This window comes from Microchirus variegatus, assembly GCF_963457635.1.
Source record: "Microchirus variegatus genome assembly, chromosome: 16".
In the NCBI taxonomy this organism is placed as follows: Eukaryota; Metazoa; Chordata; class Actinopteri; order Pleuronectiformes; family Soleidae; genus Microchirus; species Microchirus variegatus.
Window position 1 is genome coordinate 22137793 of NC_139817.1, and position 21683 is coordinate 22159475.

The 21683-nt window shown below is 42.2% G+C and overlaps 1 protein-coding gene across 1 annotated transcript in view; it reads right to left on the reverse strand.

The window, feature by feature from the left end:
* The window catches only part of kat6a (K(lysine) acetyltransferase 6A), a 36890-nt gene that overhangs the window by 5565 nt on the left and 9642 nt on the right, over nucleotides 1-21683 (reverse strand). Inside the window, exons 2-15 of the mRNA XM_083903243.1 lie at nucleotides 13346-13454; nucleotides 11253-11368; nucleotides 10667-10748; nucleotides 10323-10437; nucleotides 8921-9237; nucleotides 8280-8392; nucleotides 6826-6941; nucleotides 6052-6193; nucleotides 4812-4973; nucleotides 4304-4397; nucleotides 3962-4193; nucleotides 2074-2272; nucleotides 1247-1972; nucleotides 180-441 (exon numbers count right to left, since the gene is read on the reverse strand). Coding sequence (XP_083759369.1) covers nucleotides 180-441; nucleotides 1247-1972; nucleotides 2074-2272; nucleotides 3962-4193; nucleotides 4304-4397; nucleotides 4812-4973; nucleotides 6052-6193; nucleotides 6826-6941; nucleotides 8280-8392; nucleotides 8921-9237; nucleotides 10323-10437; nucleotides 10667-10748; nucleotides 11253-11368; nucleotides 13346-13454 — 2785 coding nt within the window. The remainder of the gene's footprint in view (nucleotides 1-179; nucleotides 442-1246; nucleotides 1973-2073; nucleotides 2273-3961; nucleotides 4194-4303; nucleotides 4398-4811; nucleotides 4974-6051; nucleotides 6194-6825; nucleotides 6942-8279; nucleotides 8393-8920; nucleotides 9238-10322; nucleotides 10438-10666; nucleotides 10749-11252; nucleotides 11369-13345; nucleotides 13455-21683) is intronic.

Genomic DNA, 21683 nt, shown 5'->3' on the forward strand with positions numbered 1-21683 from the left:
TTAAATATAAGTTTACATCGGTCATTCCACATCAACTCATGGGGAATTCCATAACAAAAACAAGTTCTCTACTTTGAGCTTCATTAAAGCTTTGGTGTCTTTGCTTTACAATGACAGTAAACAAGTGTTGTTTTGGAAAACAAATGGGATGGATGAACTGGTTGGCTGCATATACTCACCATCCTCCTCTGAATCAGACAGTGTGGAGTGTCGCCCCCTTTTGGGCGCTGGGTCCGACAACCTCAGAGCAGAGCGGGCTGGAGGGTAACGGCGCAGTGGGTGGCCCAGAGGCGTCTCCTCTTCCAACCTGGGCATAGGCCTCTCTGAGTCCGAGTCTACGAAGGGCTCATCCAACACCTCTGTGGTCTCAGAAATGGTCTCCGTCACCACGCTGCTGTGAGGGTGGCTGCGCTGGCGAAAACGACGTTTCCTCAGAGGCTTCTGGGAGAAACGGAGAGGAAATTAGGTGTGCTTTCGAATATTAAAGCCTGCAGACATTTAAGTCTACTGGACTAATTGAGATCAAGATGATTATAGTAGATTTAATGGGATGGACATAAATCCTTTTTCAAGTAGGGCTGTCCTCATACTGATCTCAAGTGTCAAATTAGGGCTGATCCAGGGCTGATTAGATATTACCTGTAAAATTTTCATATGATGCCATATTTTGATTAGGGCTGCAACATTTAATCAATTACTTAGTTAACCATTAACAATTTTAATAATCGATTTAACTGGCTTATTTGAGAACGTCATTGTTCAACATTTTCTGACATTTTTTAGAACAAACAAATTGATTATTGATTAATTGATTGTGAAAATAATCGTTAGCTGCAGGCCCAACACACACTCTACTATCAAAGTGATTGTATATAACATACTACAACATACCAACATGTAGAGAAGCAACATTTTCACCATTTTGGCTGCCGTTTAATGAGATGTTGTCGACAAACAGCAATGGTTTAACTAACATAGAGATTGTGACAGACCCACCCCCCCCCTCTCTCTTTTTCTCTGCCAACAGTATAGCAGCAGCAGCACAGGCAGATGGTATAATAGAATAGTTAGTCAGTTCTTCTATCCAAACTTCAGTCAGGAACATTATTTATATTACTGACAGAGACCATATAAAAAAGGTCTACTGTGCAGCTCTGTTATCTGGGCAAATACAAGCATGGGATTGATACTCAACAGTAAAGAGTAACAGAAAAAAGAAAAAATACTCAGTTTAAAATCTTCTTACCTTGCATTTTAACCCCATGGCAGGTTTAGTGAGGATGGGTGGGGAGCATGCCCTCCTGTCGTCGTCGTCATCTTCGTCGTCATCGTCTTCGTCATCATCCTCTTCTTCGCTGCTCTCACTGAAGCAGCTCTTCCGGACAGGTGGAGAGTCAATTAACTTAGAGACCACAGGAAGCTGCGTCAGGCCCTCTCCAGGTCCCTCAGTCAGTCTGGGCTTTGGACCTCTCTTTTTCCTCGGGGGTCGCCCTCTCCGTGTGGGGGTTATGGGGGAATGCCGGGCCAAGTCCAGTGAGCGAAAAGCTGTGGATTCTGTTTGTCTGTCCAGGGAGAAGAGCGAGGGGGGGCAGCTGGCGTTTTTCCCTCCCTCTGTTCTCTCCTCATCTTCCTCGTCCTCGTCCTCCACGGGCCGGATCTTTGGTGGCCTTCCCACCCGTGCGCTGTCTTTCACCTTGCCCCAAGGCCAGTTCTTCGGTGGGCGTCCCCGTGGTCTGCGCTCTCCATTGGTCGGGGGAGTGGGTCGTGGCGGTTCTTGGACAGGGGGTGGACAGCGGAGCGGAGTAGACGTTGGAGAGCTTTGGCTAAGGGGAAACCCTAAGAAGGTCTTCCTTTCCTCTTCCTCATCATCTTCATCGTCGTCGTCATCGTCTTCCTCCTCCTCCTCCTCCTTCTTCTTCCTCCCTTGGCGCATGTGCCAGGAAATGGGTGGGACTTTGTGACTTGGTTTTATCTATTTACAGATAAAGCACACAAAATTGAATTAAAAATCCATAAAAACAAGACCATCAATCTGTAATCTCCAAATAAAGCATGTAAACAGATTAAAGTTACCTCCTTGTGGTTGTCCCTCTCTGGCTCTTCGTCCTCCTCATCGTCGTCGTCATCTCCATCGGCGTCAGAAACCACGGTGTTGGTCACGATGACAGGAGTCCAGCGGAGGCACTCGGGGTCGACGTCCAGCTGTCGCGGCCGGGCCTTCAGACGAGTCATGTGGGTCGACACCAGCTTGTCCCGCCGCACCAGAACGAGTCTGATGAAAGCCGTCACAGAGAGACGACAGCATCACAACTCTGTACATGTTTTACTACACGCTGAATAAGACAGTATGCATGTATTTCCACACCAATGTGAAAAATGTTATGACGTTTAGCTTGCATGAAGATACAGTAACTACATACATGCATGTTTACAGTACAGACTATGTGTATGTCCCGCCTATGCGTACCTACATATGAGGGACGAGTGTATGTGTTTCTAAACAAAGCATCAATGTCACAGTACAGTGACAGGCTGAAACACCCCGTTGCATTGGTAATTGTATTTAGTTAAATGGTGTAATGTCCTATAAACTGAATACTTAAAAGTGCATCAGTGTCACGCCATTACCCAATTTGCATAATTGACAATGTGTATGTAATTGTAATGGACGCTGTAGGAGAGGAATTGATAAAAAAAAGTGAGTACAAACACCCTAAATATGTTCAGAACTACAATCTTCTGAACATTGTTCTTTAGAACGATACATGCTTTCACTTCAGAGTCTCCAAAAGTGTCTAACAACATCAGAAAAGGATGCTAGATTTGTCGTTGGTCGCTTTTTTTGAAAGAGTTAAAGTGATCTGAATACTCGGTAACTTAGCAACTTTGTCACTATATTTAGCAATACTGTTTGCCAGCTCGACAAGCGGAACAGGAAGTCAGCCGCCGTTACAACAAAGCGTTTTATTAAGAATAAAAGCCTTAATCGTCACTCACTACAGTTTACCACATGGCATATTTGTGTGTCATATAAAGTTTATTCTTGTTGGAAATAATTTAAATAAATACAAATGTATATGGAAAATTACAAAAGGGCAACCCTTCAAATTGTGGCGCTGAAGGCAAGACGTTGAAACATTTTGTTGCACCTAGATTTAAGAGCTAAATAAAAAAGTTAGGCGCACCAGTGCAACCAATGCAAAAAGTTTGTTTGGAGCCTTGTCTAAATATTTAAAAACATCTTTGTGAACAGAAATGATGTCTGTGTGTACCTACATGTGTGGGGGTAATAGAAATCACAAGCGGACACAGGAGACACATTCCAGGTGCATTTTAATGCCAGCTATAAACAGACGTACTCAGGCTTCTACTCTGCTTTAATTTCTGATCTGGATGCGCCTCCTGTCCACACTACCCCAGTGTTTTAGAGCTGCCAAAACAGAAGGTTAAAAATGCTGCTGGCTTTGTTTTCATTTGAATACTCAAGGGCTGCATTTCAGACTGGACCGGCAGAAACTGGGACCTTTGGAAACAATGACGCAGTTACCTGCATTCACTCCCTAATTGGTTGCGACAGCTGCGACTGAAAAGCTCTGCTAACATTTAATTTCTGTTTTAGCTCGCCGACAGTCTAACAAAAGAAGTGCCTACGCTTACTATTCATCGTTGACATTTCTCGTTGGTAGTCATTTCTGAAACTAAACAAACAACTGCAGAGGAGAAAATCGATTTCCTGTTTACACCAACATGTACATGCCCAATGTCTGCCTAAATGATCACATGCTATATGTTTTCATGTATGGCTGCAGATGACTTCTAATGCGGAGACGAAAAGCTTGTCTGGATGCGTAGTGTAAGTAGTGTGGATGAAGCTTCACAGATGTCAACTCTCAGGGCTAATGCTAATAATACCAGGTCTGAACGAGGTCATTTGCGGGATAATGAGTGTCCTGTCTCTGACCTGTCTCCTCGCTGCTCCAGCATGTTGAGGCTGTGCAGTGTGGTGGTGATGTCCTGCGGGCAGATCCCCGTCTGTTTGCTGAGCTGTCGTATGGAGAGCTTTTGATCGCGGACCTCGTGGAGACATTCCAGCACCACACTGCGCCAGTAGGCCATGTAGGATAGCCGACCCAGGTCCGACAAAGGCTTCTCTGGAGACCCTGGCTGGCCCTCGTGCTTCGACAGTAAGTAGCCTGCAGACAACCAAGGAAAGACACAATATTCAATGTTGTATACAAGACTATTTCTTTGTTTTCTGAGTTTCAGTTGTCGCCAGTGCTTTGTTTAAGCCTGATGCCCTTACTGAAGTCGATGAGAAAGCGTCCATAGCCCTTGCGCTGGTATTGTGGAAGAATCATGATGCATGATACGTTGTATTTCTGTTGACAGTGTTTCTCCTGGAAAAGAGGCAAAGACACGGGCACACCACAGCATTAGGAAAGAGAACATTGAGTCACAATACAAAGAGCTGTGTGAGTGTGCAGCAGAGATGGTCTTGTATCCGTTCAATAACTGCAGTATTTTGGCAGTGTGGTGGCATTTTAATTAGAACACCTGCAACTGCAAACTGAGCAGAGGAGCAGCATTCACAGCAGTCAGTGTTTATCTGGGACACACGGGCATGAGTGTGTTGGAGAAATGTGTCAGTGTGGGATGATGTCAGTACATTTTTTTTTTGGTTCCTTTAGTTATTTCCGGTACGCTTTTGCAGGATGATTCAAATACAGAAGCTTAGTGGAGTGGACACTTGACTTACAATAGTGAAATTGCTTGACAGCACAGAATTGATACCGGGAGCGTCACACACATACCTTTGAAAAGTAGCCGACGAGGTGACACCCTTTGCCGTCGTTCTGGGTCAGGACATAGAAAAGGAAAGGCTCCACGTCATAGTACAGTGTCTTATGGTCCAGGAACAATTTGGCCAGTAGACACAGGTTCTGACAGTAGATTGTGCTCACATTCCCATCCACCTGTTGTGAGATTAATGAGGAAACACATGAGTGCAACACATACACAGAGAAATGGTCCTAAGCACATCTTTAATCCTCTGTTTGAGATCCGAGGAGCAGAAGTGAAAGTGAATGGTAAAGACGTTAGTGTCAAGCAATGATCTCAGCCGAGTCTCTGGAGAGCCTGACAGATAGATAGGGCAGGGGAGAGAAACAAAGAGCTACAAAGAGAAAGAGCAGGGAGGTTCAGATTGGCAGCTCGCCAGTCATTTCTGCTCGCCTCGGAGCCAAGATGGACTGCAGAGCAGAGACACAGGAGCTGCAGAAGCCATGGCCGGCAGGCTACAGTCCACATTATGAGTCCCAGAGGAAGAGCTTAAGTGGAAATGAGTAATTATGAATTATTCTAATCCTTCCAACTGTGGTAGGTAGGGGATGCCAATTAAAGATCACTAGGCGTTTGACTAATAAACAGTGTATTTTTATAAGGAGGTTGGCAAGTGCCATGCATATCTTTAAACTCTGATGATCTATGGCCCCCTTTACACCTGGCATTAGGATGCATTTTCCCGTGATCGAATGGCGCTTCACTGCATGTATTTACACATGATATTAAGAAGCATCTCCGGCGTTCACATCAAGATCCTCTTGCTATCCCGTCACGTCGTCCAGACAGTTAACTTCCATTGAAGTCGATCTCATTCCTGAGACGAACAACACTGGGAGGCGTCATTGAAGTAGTGACACTTATGTTTCCATGCACAGTTGAGCGCATGGCTGTGGTTGTAGCTCAACTACACCATTTAGAAGAACTGGTGTCCACGTCAATCCTACCATCCATTAACTGAAAAACATCCAATCATTTAAGCTGATAAAATAAGCATAAATTCAGTCTCGCTATCAGTCCAAAACAATGTAACAGTCCGAATGTCACCATATTTTAGTTGCTATTGTCTTATTCTTCAGTAAAAGGCTTCTTTTATTATTTCAGAGTGAGCCTAGGTCAACTCGAGTCTGCCTCTGGTCGAACTGCAAGTATACGTGCATGTGTTTTTGCCATTGTTACTCATTCTGTTCATCTCTCTGAACAGTTCCTCACCTCAAATACAGAGACTTCGTCCTTCCTGTAAATCTCGTTGGCAGGAGGGTGGAACCAGTTGCATTTCTTCATGTGCTGGTAGAGGATGCTGCGACTCTTCATGTAGCGCAGGCAGAACTCACACAAGTAGAGCTTGGGTAGTCTTGAAATGGAAGGAAGACGATGATTAAGGCAAGGCTGGAAAAATTCACAGCTTCAGCTAAAATAAGGACGTAAAGTGTGTAAAGTGAATCACCAGATCAGGTCTCCACAACTAGTTTACCAAAAGATTCATTCTTTATCAGTTCCAGTTTCTTTGGTTGCAGCTTTTCAGATATAAATATTGGGTGATGTCTATAAAAGTTTTATTGAACATGTGTGAGGTCTGGACAGTCGCCCAGGCAAAAACGCATCAGGCATAAATGAATTGTGCATTTTACTTCTGAAATTCTACAGAGCAAACGACTGAATGATTAACTTGAAAGAACAATCAACAGACAAGTTAATAATATAAGTAATAATTCATATTCTATATGATCTGCAGGGCATCGTTCACTCCCTGTATTTTGTATCTTTTACCGTTTTCACATAGAAGACTTGACAAGAATTGTCAAAAGAAAAGCTTAAGAAAATCCATTTGGCTCTGTGGCAGAAGCTGAGCACCAACCTAAGTGATACTGTAAACAACCATATAACTGAGCTCCATTAAACTGGTGTTAAGTTCTGTGGCTACGAGCCGACTGCGAGCTTAACTACATTAACGTTGGTGGGCTTTATTACGGTGCATTAGCTTACCTGCTGTACTCCTGTGGGTACGGAGATGAATACCACGTCTGGATTTCAAACTTGCCAAATTCGATGACCGACGGACATCGCATCTGTGGGTCTGGCGGACCCGTCACCCCGACTTTCTGTTTGGGTGAAGATGGAAGGAAGAAAGTGAGAAGGAGGCAGGGAAGGTCACTTGCAGGTTTACTACAGGAGAGATTAGCTGTTAATTCATCAGGCAGATTGGGCATTAGTGGTTTAAGATCTCACACATCAGTCTGACAGGTAGGAAAATCGATGAAGCTCCATACAGGCAAAGAGCCAAAAGCAACACTTTCTCCTCAATTTCTGATCCATGGAATGTCTGTATCTAGTGAAATTGTCAAAAATGCATGATTGAAGAATGTAAACAGACAGTTGTGGACATCTCGGCCTGCCTTCTATGAACATCATGTACTTGTCTCCACTGTTACTCAGCCTCAATAATCACATCAGCCCTTTTTACACACCATTAATTCTTAGTGCTCTGCCTGCATCAAACACTTAAACACTGGTGTGGATGTTCCAGTCCGGATCTGCGATGGTGTTTTAATAGGACTTCGACGGCCGTGGCCAAACACACACTCGCCGGTCAATCTACTGCTGCAGTGACACCTTGAAACAGGCCACTAATGTGGCTAACTTATGATTCCTCTCTGCCACGTTTGGCTAGACCAGCCAGAGCAGACGCCCTGATCGGTAATCACACCATGAAATATAAGATGTTTTAACACCAATGCTAACTTTATGTCTCAAACTAAGACTTCACAGCAGCCTTATACATTCTAATCTACTGGGTATGATACAGTAATTGATTATGCAAGCGCCAAAACAGGAAGTAGGATTTATATTACAAGTACAATGTGAAATTGGAGTAAAATTCCAATAACAACACTATACTTACATGCCCTCATGTTTAAACTGCTGTCCTTCAGTCACCCAGTGTTACTCACAATTACCGGTCATTTAAAACCAAATCTTTCAACCTCTCAAGACTCCCACAATGATCAGCCAGGTCTGCCTTACGTGCACTGCACCTATGGTAATGGATGATTTTAATATACACGCTATACCTGGCAGCTGTTCCGTGGCAAATTAATTTGTTTCAGAGGTGAAATACAACGGCCTCTCACAGCTCATTGACTTATCCACCCACAACAGCACTGATCTGAGCCATCTCTTACACTTCCAGCTACTGTACACTTCACCGCTAGAATCACCTTCTCCGCACATAGTACATCCACACAATATCACAGCCACTGACTGCAGCCTGGCAGCTTCAGTCATCGTCTGCCAGGCATCGCCCAGGTTCCCCAGCTGGTGCTTTCCCATGTGAATAATTGGTTCCTATTCACCTCCAATCATCCCATTGTCACATATCCACACATGTCCATTCACCACATTTGTAAGACATGTAATATTTTATCTTTTTGTCAGGTTACCTGCAATGCCACCTCTTGGATATGTCTGAAGAGTTCAATGTCTTTTTCTGTCAGGTTCTCATGGCCAGGCAGTTTTTCATCCTCTTCACGCCAGTCACTGCCTTCCTGATTGTCTGAGGATTGAAAAAAAAAAAACAGAGCTGCCGTTAACGCGAAACTAGCAAGAAGATTGTTCAATAGAGTGCCAAGATATTTGTCATGTCATGTTGTTCCTCCCACAGAAAGTAAACTAATGCATTTCAGCCTTTGTGATTTGTCAACTGGACTATCTGAAATTGTAATTTTAATGTGAAAATGATTAATTGCTCAGCAGCACTACTGCTGTTGTTGTTGTGTTTTCCATCAATTCAAAGTGAAGACAGAACTTCAGGTGGTTGCTTCAGGTTACACAGCAATTTGTTGTTTATATCAGCAACAATTTCCATGTGCAGAAAATGTCATGTCACTGTTTTTTTTGCTAACAAAAAGGGCTGGATATTCTATTAGACTTTAAATGGGACAAAGAGACCCAAAGCACAGACTCTGACAAAAGTATTACAAAAGGATTTATTGTTGCTTTTATGCAATGACTTTAGTAACACGTTAATTTTGTCAATGTGCTGTTCCAAACTTTAGCTAAATGCCTCTTTCAGTGAACGTACCCCCCCTGTCATCTCCTTCTCCCTGGCGACCAGATTTCTTACGGATGCGGCACTGCTGCGAGTAGTCCACCACTTCCTGCCGTGCTTTGCGGCCCTCGGGTGACGGCGTGAAGAACTTTGTGAGGGCATCGATGAGGCCCTTGGTCTTGTTGTTGAAGCGAAGGCCGCTCTGTGACATGTCATCATCCTCCCGCATCGAAAAAAGCAGCCGGTCGTCACCAGGGTAACCCTCACAGGAGGAGCTGGAGGAGGAGTTTGCCGAGGCCGAGCGCTTCCGTCGACCACGCCTGCCAAGCTTCTTGAAAGGCCGCCCGGGTCTGTGGAGAAAGACATGAGTGTGGTAAAGCCGAGTACATTCACAGTGTTGTATACAATTGGATTCAATCTGTGGCAGTAGAGGCGTTCAGGTCAATGAGGATTATTTACTGTGGCATCACAGTCTCAGCTACACAGAGAGAGCAGGGGGCATGTGTTATACCAAGGTCTGTCTGCCTGCTGAGAACTGCGTGCCTGTTGCCAAAGTAGAAACTAATGAGTTCTGTTAGGCCACTGAGGAAGGTAAAAACTGTATGGGTTTGTAAAATGACCCCGCCAATGCTAAGGGGATGTCTCACGGTGCAGGAGACGGCCATCCTGACTATGATCAATAGATCACTGCATGTGTAAGAGAGAAGAGAACGCTACTGGCACAGCGACAAGAGTGTGAAACAACAAACCAATCTTCCATAAATATGAAGCTATAGCTTCCACAAATACATTACCAATGGGTACAGATTTTGTTTTCTGTACCCATCTGCTATTGTACCTCTGAAACATCCAATCTAAGACATTCTCTTCCTGCTCTCCTTTCCTTGACATGGTCAACACAAGGTAATAATGGACACTGTGTTGAGTGGACTGTGTATTGTATTCCGTGTATTTACTATAGTTTTACTATATCTACCAATCTTTCAATTGACAAGTGTAAAACTGTGGCAGAGATAAAAAACCAAGACAGGCTACTGTAATCTCATCTTTAAATCTTATTCTTTGTGGGGAAAATCAGCTGCCAATCCCAGCTGACTGAGAGAGGAAGGATTAACCTTGACTGGTCACCAGTCACAGATCTAACAACCGTTCACACTCACACCTCCAGTCATTTTAGAGTCTCCAATTATCCTAACCTCTATCTGCGTGTCTGTGGACTGTGGCAAACTGCACACAGAAAGGCCCATGGACCCCAAACAAGAGGACTCTGCAACCCTTAAATACATCACTATGTTTTAATGATGGATAAATAAATAGAAGAAACTGATATCAAAGGAAAACACAGCTGAAACCTTAGAAGCATGCCATATATCTGCATTTCTCTATTAGGCTGACAGTGAATACAAAAAACCATAAGCTTAAGACAGTTTTTTACCTGTTTTTAGGCCGCCCCAGTGGTGCGCTGTAGCGCCGTTTGATTTGTGCTGCCTTTTCATGTAAAAGCGTCTTTCCCTTTTTCCTGGGTTGGCAGATTTGACAAATCCACATGCCTTTGAGAGGAAAGAGAGGAAAAAAAATTAGATAGATTCAGACAGGACAGGCTTTAGTGCAAATGCTAACACAGCCTGGGATGAATCTTAAGCGCTTTTCCGATGTAGGCAACTAAAATGTCCGCAGAAATTAGTTTTGTTTAGTTTTTTTTTTTAAGTTCACCAATCACATACAAAAGAAAACACATCGGGTGGGTTATTAGTTAAAGGACCAGTCCTGTTCATTTACCTTTCGGCATTCGCGTGAGGGGAGGATCGCAGCACTCCATGTGGAAACCCCGATCACAGGAGTCGCAAAACAACATGTTGTCCTGGAATGCACAAACACACATTTCAATCATTATTAAAGCCTTAAGATGCAATTCTTGACACAGTGATGTCGTCATCAATAATACTACAACTGCAAAATATTAATAATAATTTGGACTTAAATAGGATAGGGGGAGAGTAAGAGCTCATTCTTATGAAATCACCACAGTGAAACAAGACTAAAAACACAATACACTAACAAAAGTACAAAGCATGTAAGGCTTTGTTTCAATTCTATCAACCTTCCTCACAGATTTGTATCACTGTGCATCATTACAATTAGTATATTGTTTATTTTATCTCATGATTAAGCATCTGAATGATAAGGATTCCTTAACAAAATGGGAACAGATTGGAATTGTGCAGAGTCTGACTTAAAATAGCTCAAACTCACGGCCACAGTTACAGTATGACCATCAGCATCTCTATCTGGCACTTAAGCAGCAAAGAGATCGCTCACAGATGCTGTGTGCCTGCCAGGCGGCCATATTCACTCATCCACTCACCGCATTCTTCCCTTGATCCTGACAGCTGCTGCAAGTCTTGCATTCGATGCACTGCCACCAAAGAGCCTTGACACGTGTAGTGAGTTCTGGGGAGAACTTGAGACAGGACGGGTGGCCTGCAGGTACAGAGACAGACATATACAAATGAGTGCATTAATGTCGCACTCCTTTTCTTTATGCCACTGTTGACTGACAGCTGTGACCCACTTGCATCATTGGAGGAGGGAGGAAAAAGCTCCTTTTGGAATTAAAACCCTTACTGAATCAAACCTGGCTGCGAAGAGAGTGTTCAAACATAAATGACAATCTGTCAGAGCTGTGCTTTTGCTCTGTTTGAGGAAGAGCAAACAAGACAGCCTTGTCTGGGAAAGAAACCCAGTGAGGAAAGAACAATCTGTCCTCTGCTTTCACTCAGCAATGTCAGGCTTTGGCAAGATTTCTACAACTCTTGGTGGAGAAAAAGATTTTTATAGAGAATCCATCATATCTCAGCTTTACTCAAAGCATAGGCAAGGACCAGTGTGTGTTCAATCATTGTCTTCATATTTCTTAAAGATAACAGTTTAAGAAAAGTATCCTGGGAATTTAATGAGATGGAGAACAACAGGGGGTCCTTATTGCTAAAAAAAAAAATAGTAAGCTGCAATGACCAAATGGGTCAAAACAAGTGAAATCTAAAAGAGGATTCAAGTTTCCGTTCAAGCAAAAGCCCAGAAAAAAAAGTGCATGTGTTAATTTAAGCCTGGTTCGCACTACATCATTTTTATGTTGGCTGACAAGTTTTGCAACTCGCAGCCAATCCGCCCTCAACAGCGTGGATGTGTGGACTGTTGAAAGACATGATTAAAAACAACAGCTCAGCGGTCAAAATCGAGCTAAATTAAGCCCTGGTTTCTCCCATAATTCCTGGCGCCACGTCACACGTGTTATTTAGAACCACTGGCGTTTTCACGGGGAGAAATACAAGTCAACGGCTCCTCCTTTTGAAAGATCTTTTTTTGCCCTTACAGTTTAAGCACTGAATCGTGGTGTGGTCGATAGTGAGGGTTTATTGATTCACATGCAATGATTATTCAACACATTTATTTGTGTCACTGTTTAAGTGGTCCAGGGTGTCAAACTTAGGGGACAAGTTAATGCGGCAGAAATTGAAGATAGAATAATTATACTGAATTTTGAAGTGCACTTGGTTGTATAAATTGTTATTTTCTGATAACCTAGAATGAGCCTTTCATCGTTTTATCAGGGGTTGGGTCAGCTCTTAGGAGCACCATGTTTTTACATTAGCCCACAATAGACAAACTAAACATTTTGAGATGCCACCGATGGGTACTTATGCAGTTTGCAGTTTTTACATGACATCCGAGACAGGAATCAAACCGAACAATACCGAACTGTAGATCAGTTAAAGACTTACAAATGCAGGAAACACGCATTAATCTCCAACAATTAGCAAGGATTTGACTAAAATCTTAATATTTAACCGAGACGTCTGGTGTGATCACAATCGTGAGCTGAATCACAACCTGCTCCGTTGTATTTTAGTTCAGTGACTGTGTCAGACAGATGCACTGAACTAATCTTTTTAATGAACTGATTAATGATTCAGTACTGCTTTGCCCGACACTAGTTTGTGTCGCATATAAAACAACGTCAGTCACAGCAGTTTCGTGCAGTCGCGCTACAACGACCACGCCCACGTTGAGGAGGTACCGTGAAGTCATGGAAAATGATGTGCAACTTCACCTATAAATGTTGCTTGATTTTTCCCCCCTGTGCACCTGTAAGTGCAGAGTAAGTGCTAAGTGAAGGTGGAGGAAAAGCAACTGTAAAAAAAAAAACATCAGCTGAAGAGTAAATGATGAAGGCAGAGGAAATGACTGTTGACATGTAACCACTAAAAGTAGCTGAATTTTTAAGAGCAAGAGCGAAGGATAAAAGAAATGTCATTTGAAGAGTGAGCTATGAATGTAGCAGCAATGACATTTAAAGACAGGCATAAAGGAATTTCAAAAGGACAACATCAAGTGTGTGACGTTAAAAAGTGAAGCTTCGTGTGTCTTTATAGTCTAGAGTTACAAATTACCACTCACCACTATTGCCACAGTCGGCGCAGGAGATGAGCTCCTCGGGCTTCTTATCGCGATTCTGCTCCTTGGTGCCCAAACAGAAGCTGCAGATGGGGATGGGTTCAGCCACAGGCTGCCAGAGGGAAAGAGCAGAGGGGAGGGAGGGGCGGGGACACAAGTTTAGACTGTCAGTCAGTTTAACAGCTTCATTGTACAAATGAAAACAACACAGTGGCCTTGTCTATCCTGCCACAGCGGACGACTGTTGTAGTGTGTATTAACAAGCTAACAGCAGACTGGAAACGACAATGACACCATGGAAGAGAGGCTCTAGATAATAGAGAGCTACTGTGATGAGTGAGCTTGTATAATTTATGTGACTGTGTCATGTTAGAGGCTGCCATTATGGGCTCGTGCCTCTTTTCCGACTCCTGAGCGGCCTGATCAAAAGTTGTGTTTCATATTGGTTGAGGAGTTGCAGCCATGTCCCACTGTCCCACTTACTAAAACTGACACATTCAGTTCCGTGGCTTCATCAATCTTTTAATGTGTCCCGAAAAAAAAGCTGTGTACGAAACCGAACAGTACCTCCAGTGCACACAAGAAAAAAAAAAAACTTAGTGAGGTTTGGGTGCATGAAAACAAAAAGGCTGTGCAACACTTAACACGTTTTAGAGCTATCAAATGGGATTTGTGTGAAAAATAATCCTGAAAAATAACAACCCTGAAGCAGTGCAGGTGCACTTCACACACTTGACACATACACAACACCAACAGAGGAGGTGTGGCCCCGGGGCTAATCTACTTTAAAGTTTCTCATGCCTGAACACGAGCAAAGTGTTGGCATACTGGTATCTGACAGTGAACAAGTCATTTTTGTTTACTTTTGAGCCGGCTGCAACAAATAGAAGCCAAAGTCAAATTTGTACTGCTGCCACTTTAACCATAAAAATGTTATAGTCTAAGCTGCAGTATTTTACAGCTCACATAAATGTTGTGTGTGCAATAGAGCTGTCACGGTAACCCAAAAAAATTAAACACTGCAGTAGGAACAAGGCCATGAGGAGGTCAAACGAGGATAACGCCACCGCCTCAACTGCACAAGACGTCACCTCGTATTCACACCAGTTCAAACAGAAACAAATGCAAACACACAGATAGCTTTACAGGTGGTGTGGCCTTTTAAGACCAGTAATGAGTCGACTTGCTATAACAAGATATTTGGCGCTTTCCCACTATACAGTTATATACCTGTTTTTTTTTTTTTTTTAGTATGTGCTCTGGTGAGGTTCCAAGCGAGCTGAGCCGATACTAAAATATGATGTCACTGGAAGAGTCATGAGCGTGGCGTCCGACACAAGAATCAAACCGAACAATGCCAAACTGTAGATCAGTTAACAGACTTGAAAATAATCCTGTGTTAATCTCCAATATTCAGCAAGGCAATGTCTAAAATCTCTGTCTGGTGAACACGCCGATCGTGAGCTGAATCACAACACCTTCCGCCATATTTTAGATCAGTGACCGGCAGACGGAGCCTGTGCTCCAGTCGTGCAGGAAGTACTGAACTAATCTTAAACGATTCAAAACAAACACAAGAACAAAACTTAGTGAGGTGTGTGTGCATATAAACAAAAAGGCTGCGCAACACTGAAGTTTTGGAGCAATCGAATTGGATTTGGGTGAAGAATAAACGTGAAAAATCACATCCCTGAAGCAGTGCAAGCGCAATTCACACACTTTACACAGATACAACGTCAAGGGAGGAGGTGTGGCCCTGGGGCTAGTAAACAAGACATTTTGCTTACATTGTTTATTTTTATTATGAAATTCTTGGAAATGGCTCATATTTTAACTCCTACTACTACTGATATTCTATCATTATTTGATTTTAAGCTTAGCAGTGATGACTACTTGCTCTCCCTCTCAGATGTCCATGAAGTCAAACATCGTGACAATGAAAGAGGACATATTAGAAAGTGGGACAGAGGGAGACGGGGGACAGCACACTGCACTGTTAAGCTCCTCTCAGTAATTGCAGTGGAAATTCCTTAAGTGTGACAAGCCTGGTGTACAAACCCATTTTACGAGCAATAAATGCCAGGAAACAAAAAACAATGCTGTAACGGTGTTTGTGTGTGGTAATTTAAGACAAACAGTCAAAACATTGACCTTTTCAAATTCTGTTTAACAGTAATGATATCCTTGAGTGGCATTACGATTTTATGATAAGAGTAATTAAACTCAATAGTTATGCATTTATAATGCAAATGCCGATGGCAAGAGTAACCAGCTGCTTATAGATGGACCTCATCAGACTCATTGAACACTATACGGCACAGTCTTTATGTCTTTGTTTATCCAAGTTGGTATTGCTTTTATTTATGTTTCTCACTAATTTACTCAATATCACTGCAAATGAAAGTCTCCCTTCAGTGATATCTTGAGTATAAATAAAGGTTGTATGTATTTACACATCTGGCCAATCCTGCACTTCTAATTTACAAAAAGTACATGTTCTTCCGATATTTACACAAACACGAGGACGGTGCCACATCGTATAGTTCGCCATAATGCCGGCAACATTCTAATAAGACAACAAGAAAAATCCCATATTGCAAAAAAACACAATATAACTGCATGATGACTTCATTCTTCCTTCCACTCATTATCTCGCTGCGGCACACAGCTGCTGTCCTTTACCAGTGCAGTCTCTCATTTCCCCACCGTGCCTCACTCTGCCCTCTCTCTCTTAAATATCATTATCATAAATTGATAATACAAATATCTTATTTTAAGCACACCGTCAAGCTACTGCTGCTGCTCAACCTGCACCTTGCAACGGTGCATCTCTGAACAAACAACCTGAGGTCAATGAAGAACACACGTGTGTAATCAAGTGTACACAGAGTACGTTCAGTTTAAATACAGTCCACCTGTCTCTGAAACGATATCAATCCAAACAATTCAAAGGAACTTTACTGAAAAGCGCTTCTCAAGACAATATTACAATAAGTTAAACTTGTTACAATATATAAATCACAAATAGCAAAGAAGGACTCACTATCACAATGTCAGTTTGTTCCAAAACGATGCATCTCTGATAAACAGACTCTTAGCAAGTGTCATAAAGATAAACAACACCTGTTGGAAACAGGAAGATGAAGAAGCAGCATGCTTATCTTGAACTGCATTAACAACTGATCAAATTATAAATGTACCTCATCATTTTCAGTACCACTCAAGTCCCACTAAGTGCAAAACATCATGTTCATCAGGAAAAAAAAGGGTCAACATTTACAAATAAATATCTGAGAGAAGTGGTGGAGAAAAGTAAAAAAAGCTACACGTCTGAGAGACAAGTCAATGTGAACACAACACTGCCTCCCACTGCACGACTGCTTTCACATTCACACCTTTACAGCAGAGTGACAAAGAGAAATACTGAGCGAAAACAACTCTCATGGCATCACATCTGGGCTGGTGTTTAGCAGCAGGCGTGAAGAAGCTTCTGTGATCTGATCACAGAAGTCCAGGTTTTTAAACACAGCACTCTTTTTCTATGGACCACAAACACTGCATGGCTGTAGAGCTGTAACAATTACTCCATTACTAAATTTATATCCAATCTACCACAAACAAAATCTCAGATTTTTCTGTCTATTCTTCGCTGCAAAAAAAAATAAAAGAAGTAATTGAAACTGAATACTTTGGTTTTGATCACAAAACAAGATAATTGAGAACGTTAATTGATTAGTTGGTTGCAGTATGGGTGTTTCTCTGCAGCATGCTGCAATGATGATACACTAGTTAAAGGGCTGTGTATTAAATCCAGATACAGGAGTGGCCGTACAATATACTGCGATATATTGGGATACTATGAGCAAGGTGATTTGCTGCAATTATTTTGCCCCATAATGGTTTATTATGAGAAAAACACTCATAGTAAAAATGGCTTTGTTACATACATAAACTATGTTGTGTTTTCCATTTGAACACCAGGCACTTATCTTCACACATTTGTAATGCGTTTAGTCCAGATGCTTGACTTATAAATATTTTATTAGTTTAGCGTTCTCTTAATTTATTTTCCCAATATTTTCATATGTTTTCAAAGAAATGCCACCGCAATTTTGTTGTGATGTAAAATTTGAGAGTGCTCGGCTGCTGGCTTTACATTACAACTAAGCAAACAACTGCAGAATAGACGATCTGTTTTCTTTTTAAGTGTGCATACACCCAGGCTTCATGAATGGTCATGTGATAAACACTTTCAGCTGTGGGATGCAGATTGCCTCTGATGTCGAGATGAAACGCTCATCTGGACACAGATGGCAGTCGTATTGATGCTGCCTTGTCTGTAGCACAACAACGACAATAAGGAATCAAGAGTTGTTTGTGGGCTATTGGTTTTATGTGTATAAAAAATGGATGTAGACTTAGCCAGCAGCCACAAATAACAATTTTCCTGAGGAGTTAATTATAGTAATTGCTAGTTTAAGGTCTTCTCCAATAGGGTTATCAATTTTGCAAATTAAGTTCCCATTGACAGTAAAACAGATGATTTAATATGGCAGATATAAGTGGACCAGTGTGTTTTCCTGTTTGCAAGTGATGTCTCTAAACTGTTTGGAAAACCTCAACACGGCACCGGCCAACTCACGACTCAGGAGGCTTCAAGACAGGAGTTCAAATTCTTATACACAACATCACAACCAGTGGTAACACAAATTGATTAATTAATTTAAAATAAGTGCTCAGGTCAGCCTAATTTCATATACTTACAACTACTCCTTCGCCTGTGGTACCTTACTACTTACTACCACCTTAATACTGGGAGCTGTTATTCAGGAACAGCATTGACATAACATTTAATTGTATTAGAGCTAATGCTCCATGACATACATACCCTTGCACATAACTTTTATCACAACTTGCAATGAATTTCGCAGGCTGAAAGATTAACGAGGGCAAGAGGAAAACCTTCTACTCAAGCACATCTTTGGAATCTGCAATGAATCAGTGGAAAAACACTCATCTGTATGTTTAAGATAATGATGTAATGATCTGCAAACCATGAAAAGGCTTTTCTAACAGCCAAGGTCAATGTCATCCCCCCCAACCCACAATCGACCATCTAATCCTTTATTTAGCCAGTAAGGTTAAAAAAAACAAAAAAAAAAACAATGTGACATTCAGTGAAATTGGTGAGTTTTTTTTTTTGCAGGACAGTGGTGTAAATGCACAGAGCTGCAGAGAGCTGGGTAGGCACCAGGTCCTGGCAGGGAGGAGACAGGGACAAGGGCTTGATTTATTGGGTTCATTTCCTTCTTACTCAGGCGGCTTCCAGCAGCCCCCACTACACCTTGCACACTAACACAACGCAGCACACGGACCGAAAGAGAAACAAAAGGGATGGAGCCAGGAAGCAATGAAAAAGAGAGGTAAACAGAGAGAGAGAGAGAGAGAGAGAGAAGGGTTATATAGGGCCCTATGATTTCCGTGTTAACGGAATCGCGGACGGAATCGCGGAATTGGCCAATAAAAACGGAATCTAATGTTAAACGCGGAATATCGCGGAAATTGACATAATGTGACTGAAATGCTGTCATCGTGAGGAGAAGGAACGTTTGTCTGGAGAAATGTTCCGGGGAACGCTCATTCGTGGCACCACCCGTGCATCTCCTCACAAACACTCACCCGGCCAGGGTTTCCACCAGTGCGTGTTGCTTGTTTATTTACTTTATATACACTTTTTTTTTCTAAACCGCGGAACAAATGCGCTGCGCCCGCATGTAACCGGCGAGCGTCCCCTTATCCAGGTGCCGGTTGAAACTCAAGTCACACCATCAAATACGCCATTATTACGGTTATATTGTTATTGTCAATAAATATTTTATATTTAGGAATGCACCGATAATTCGGCGGCCGAAACACGGCGAGTAAACTGTGGAACATCGCCTATTAAATGCTGGAAAGTCTCTGCACAAAAGTGAAACTTATGAACTCCCCACGACTTTCACTTCACACCAGAGAACATTCTCTCTCTTTGAACAGTTAACTAAAGACATCAGCTCATCTGATGCATCTGTTATTCCCTTAATTGCAGCGTTGTAGGGGTAATATTGCGTGTAGAGAAACGATCCAGTCGGATACGGAGAAGCGCATGGCGCAGGAGAGGGAGAACAGTACAGCGCAGGGGCGGTGCGCAGAAATCCGTCTGCACCAGATGAGGGGGCACTACCACTTTTTTATTTATGTTATGCATGGCTTGTTTTAAGATTCACTGGCATTTACTTAATTAGGATTTAACTTAAGTGAAAGCAATTGAACAATTGAGAAGTCAGTGGATTCAAGAAGAAAGTTGCATTTCAGTGGACATTTTATTCACTGACACAAAAAGCACACATTCTATGGTGGTAAAGTAAGTATAAAAGGTAAAAAAAACAGAATAAAAAATAAATAAAACGGAAAAAACGGAATTCTAAAAAATTAAAACGGAAAAAACGGAATTTGGAAAAAAATAAAACGGAATTTGGAAAAAAATAAAACGGATTTCATAGGGCCCTAGTTATAAAGAGTGAGTGGTGAACGGAGAAGTAGATAGGTAGAGATATGCAGGGTGCAGAGGAGGAGAATGGCTTCTCGCTGGCTCTCCATTTCTCACATTTTCACTGATGAAATCCTGATCATGAAATTAATTAACATTTTTTTAAAAAGTCTACAAAACTAAAAAGTCACTGAAGAGAAATGGGTCTCAGTGGCAAAAAAGAGAGGAGGAGGGGAGTATTAAAACAGCAGAACGGGGAAAGAAATAAGAATTCAGAGGACACGAGAGCAAAGGAAAGTGTTAAGAAAAAGAGAAAATCTGCAGCAGCAGTGCTCATAGCAGCATGCGTGAGACCAGCACCTCAATCATTCTTGACGCTTAACCCCTTCTCTGCCAGAGGAGGTCAGCTGCTTCCTCTCACCCCGAGAACGCTCGAGTAAACACGAGTCGAGTGCGAGCGAGTGAGGGAATGAGCGAGCGAGAGTGTGAGTGAGCGTTGCCGTCAACACAAACAGACACTGTGTGTGTTGAGATGCGTGTTACATTGAAGCTTCCGTTACTGGCTCCCACTGTAAAATGATCCCCAACAGATACTAAAAAAATGAAAGGCTAACCCCTCCCTTCATGACTGAGAAATTGGAACGGTGAAACACAATCTTCAAATTCCTCCTGAGAGCTTTCTTTTCCTCCTTGTTCCGGCCTTTTTTTTTTTTTTTTACCTCAGTCAGCTTCCTCAGCTGCCTGCCCGGGCTGCTCTTTCACCACAACAGCTCTCTGTAAATTTCTCACATTGACTAGCTGTTCCAGTTAAGCGTCATGGCCAACATTTGACTGAAAATGCGCATGTGTGTGGTATGTGTGCGTCTATTTTAAGGCTGCGAGTGTTCATGTGTTCTGTCGGCATGTGGTTTTCTATTTTTTTTTTTTCTCCCCGACATAAGCAGGTTTAAGAAACAAAACGTTGCTCAGTGCTGAGATGACACAACTTACGGCAACTATTAGCATCTGGCTGCCTTATCTGTAAACGTGCCATACAAGTTCCTCAGTCAATGGACGCCTACACTCAAACAACAAGCAGTAGGACCATTCTAACACGCCCATCCATACGGTTATTTTATAGCCGACTAATCTGTTGATAACTTTCCCGATTAATTAAGTACTGTTTTATTTATTTGTTACATGGAGTAAGAAGTTGAGAAATAAGAAACCCATATTCCCTGGCCCTCCTGTTGAGGATGGAGTGGTAGAAAATGGATGGATGGATACAAACAAATTTAGTAATTCATTAACAATCAATTAATAAAACAATCGCTGCAGCCCCACACTCCAAGTAGCACTGTCCTACCTACTTCTTTATTTTGCTTCCTACAAAGGGTTGTAATGATATCATGACCAAACCAGTCCATGGAATAGTATTTATTGCAATATTGTGATGGTATCCACTGTATGAAACGTATTTCTATATTGTGCAAGCAATATAGGTTGGAGTAGTTTGTTAAGTCCACCCAATCATAGAGAGTGAGATGCATTCTGATCATTAGAGGTTCTGTATAATTAAGCTTCCGAATCTTTTGCCGTCAATGACAGAAAAGGGGTGTAAGCATTTGGCTAAATATTCAACAAGACATCTCGAGCTCTTGGGCCTTTATAAAGAAGTGGAGTAAATGGTTCCTTAAGAGTGTTTTGGACTGGCTGGAATTTTTTCTTCGAAATCCTTGTGAGGAGACAATTTGCCAAGTGGCCTCTCAAATTACTCGTATTCCCCAACATGTAGGTCACCACTCTGACACTGTCTGTTTTTTGCTGCTCGTC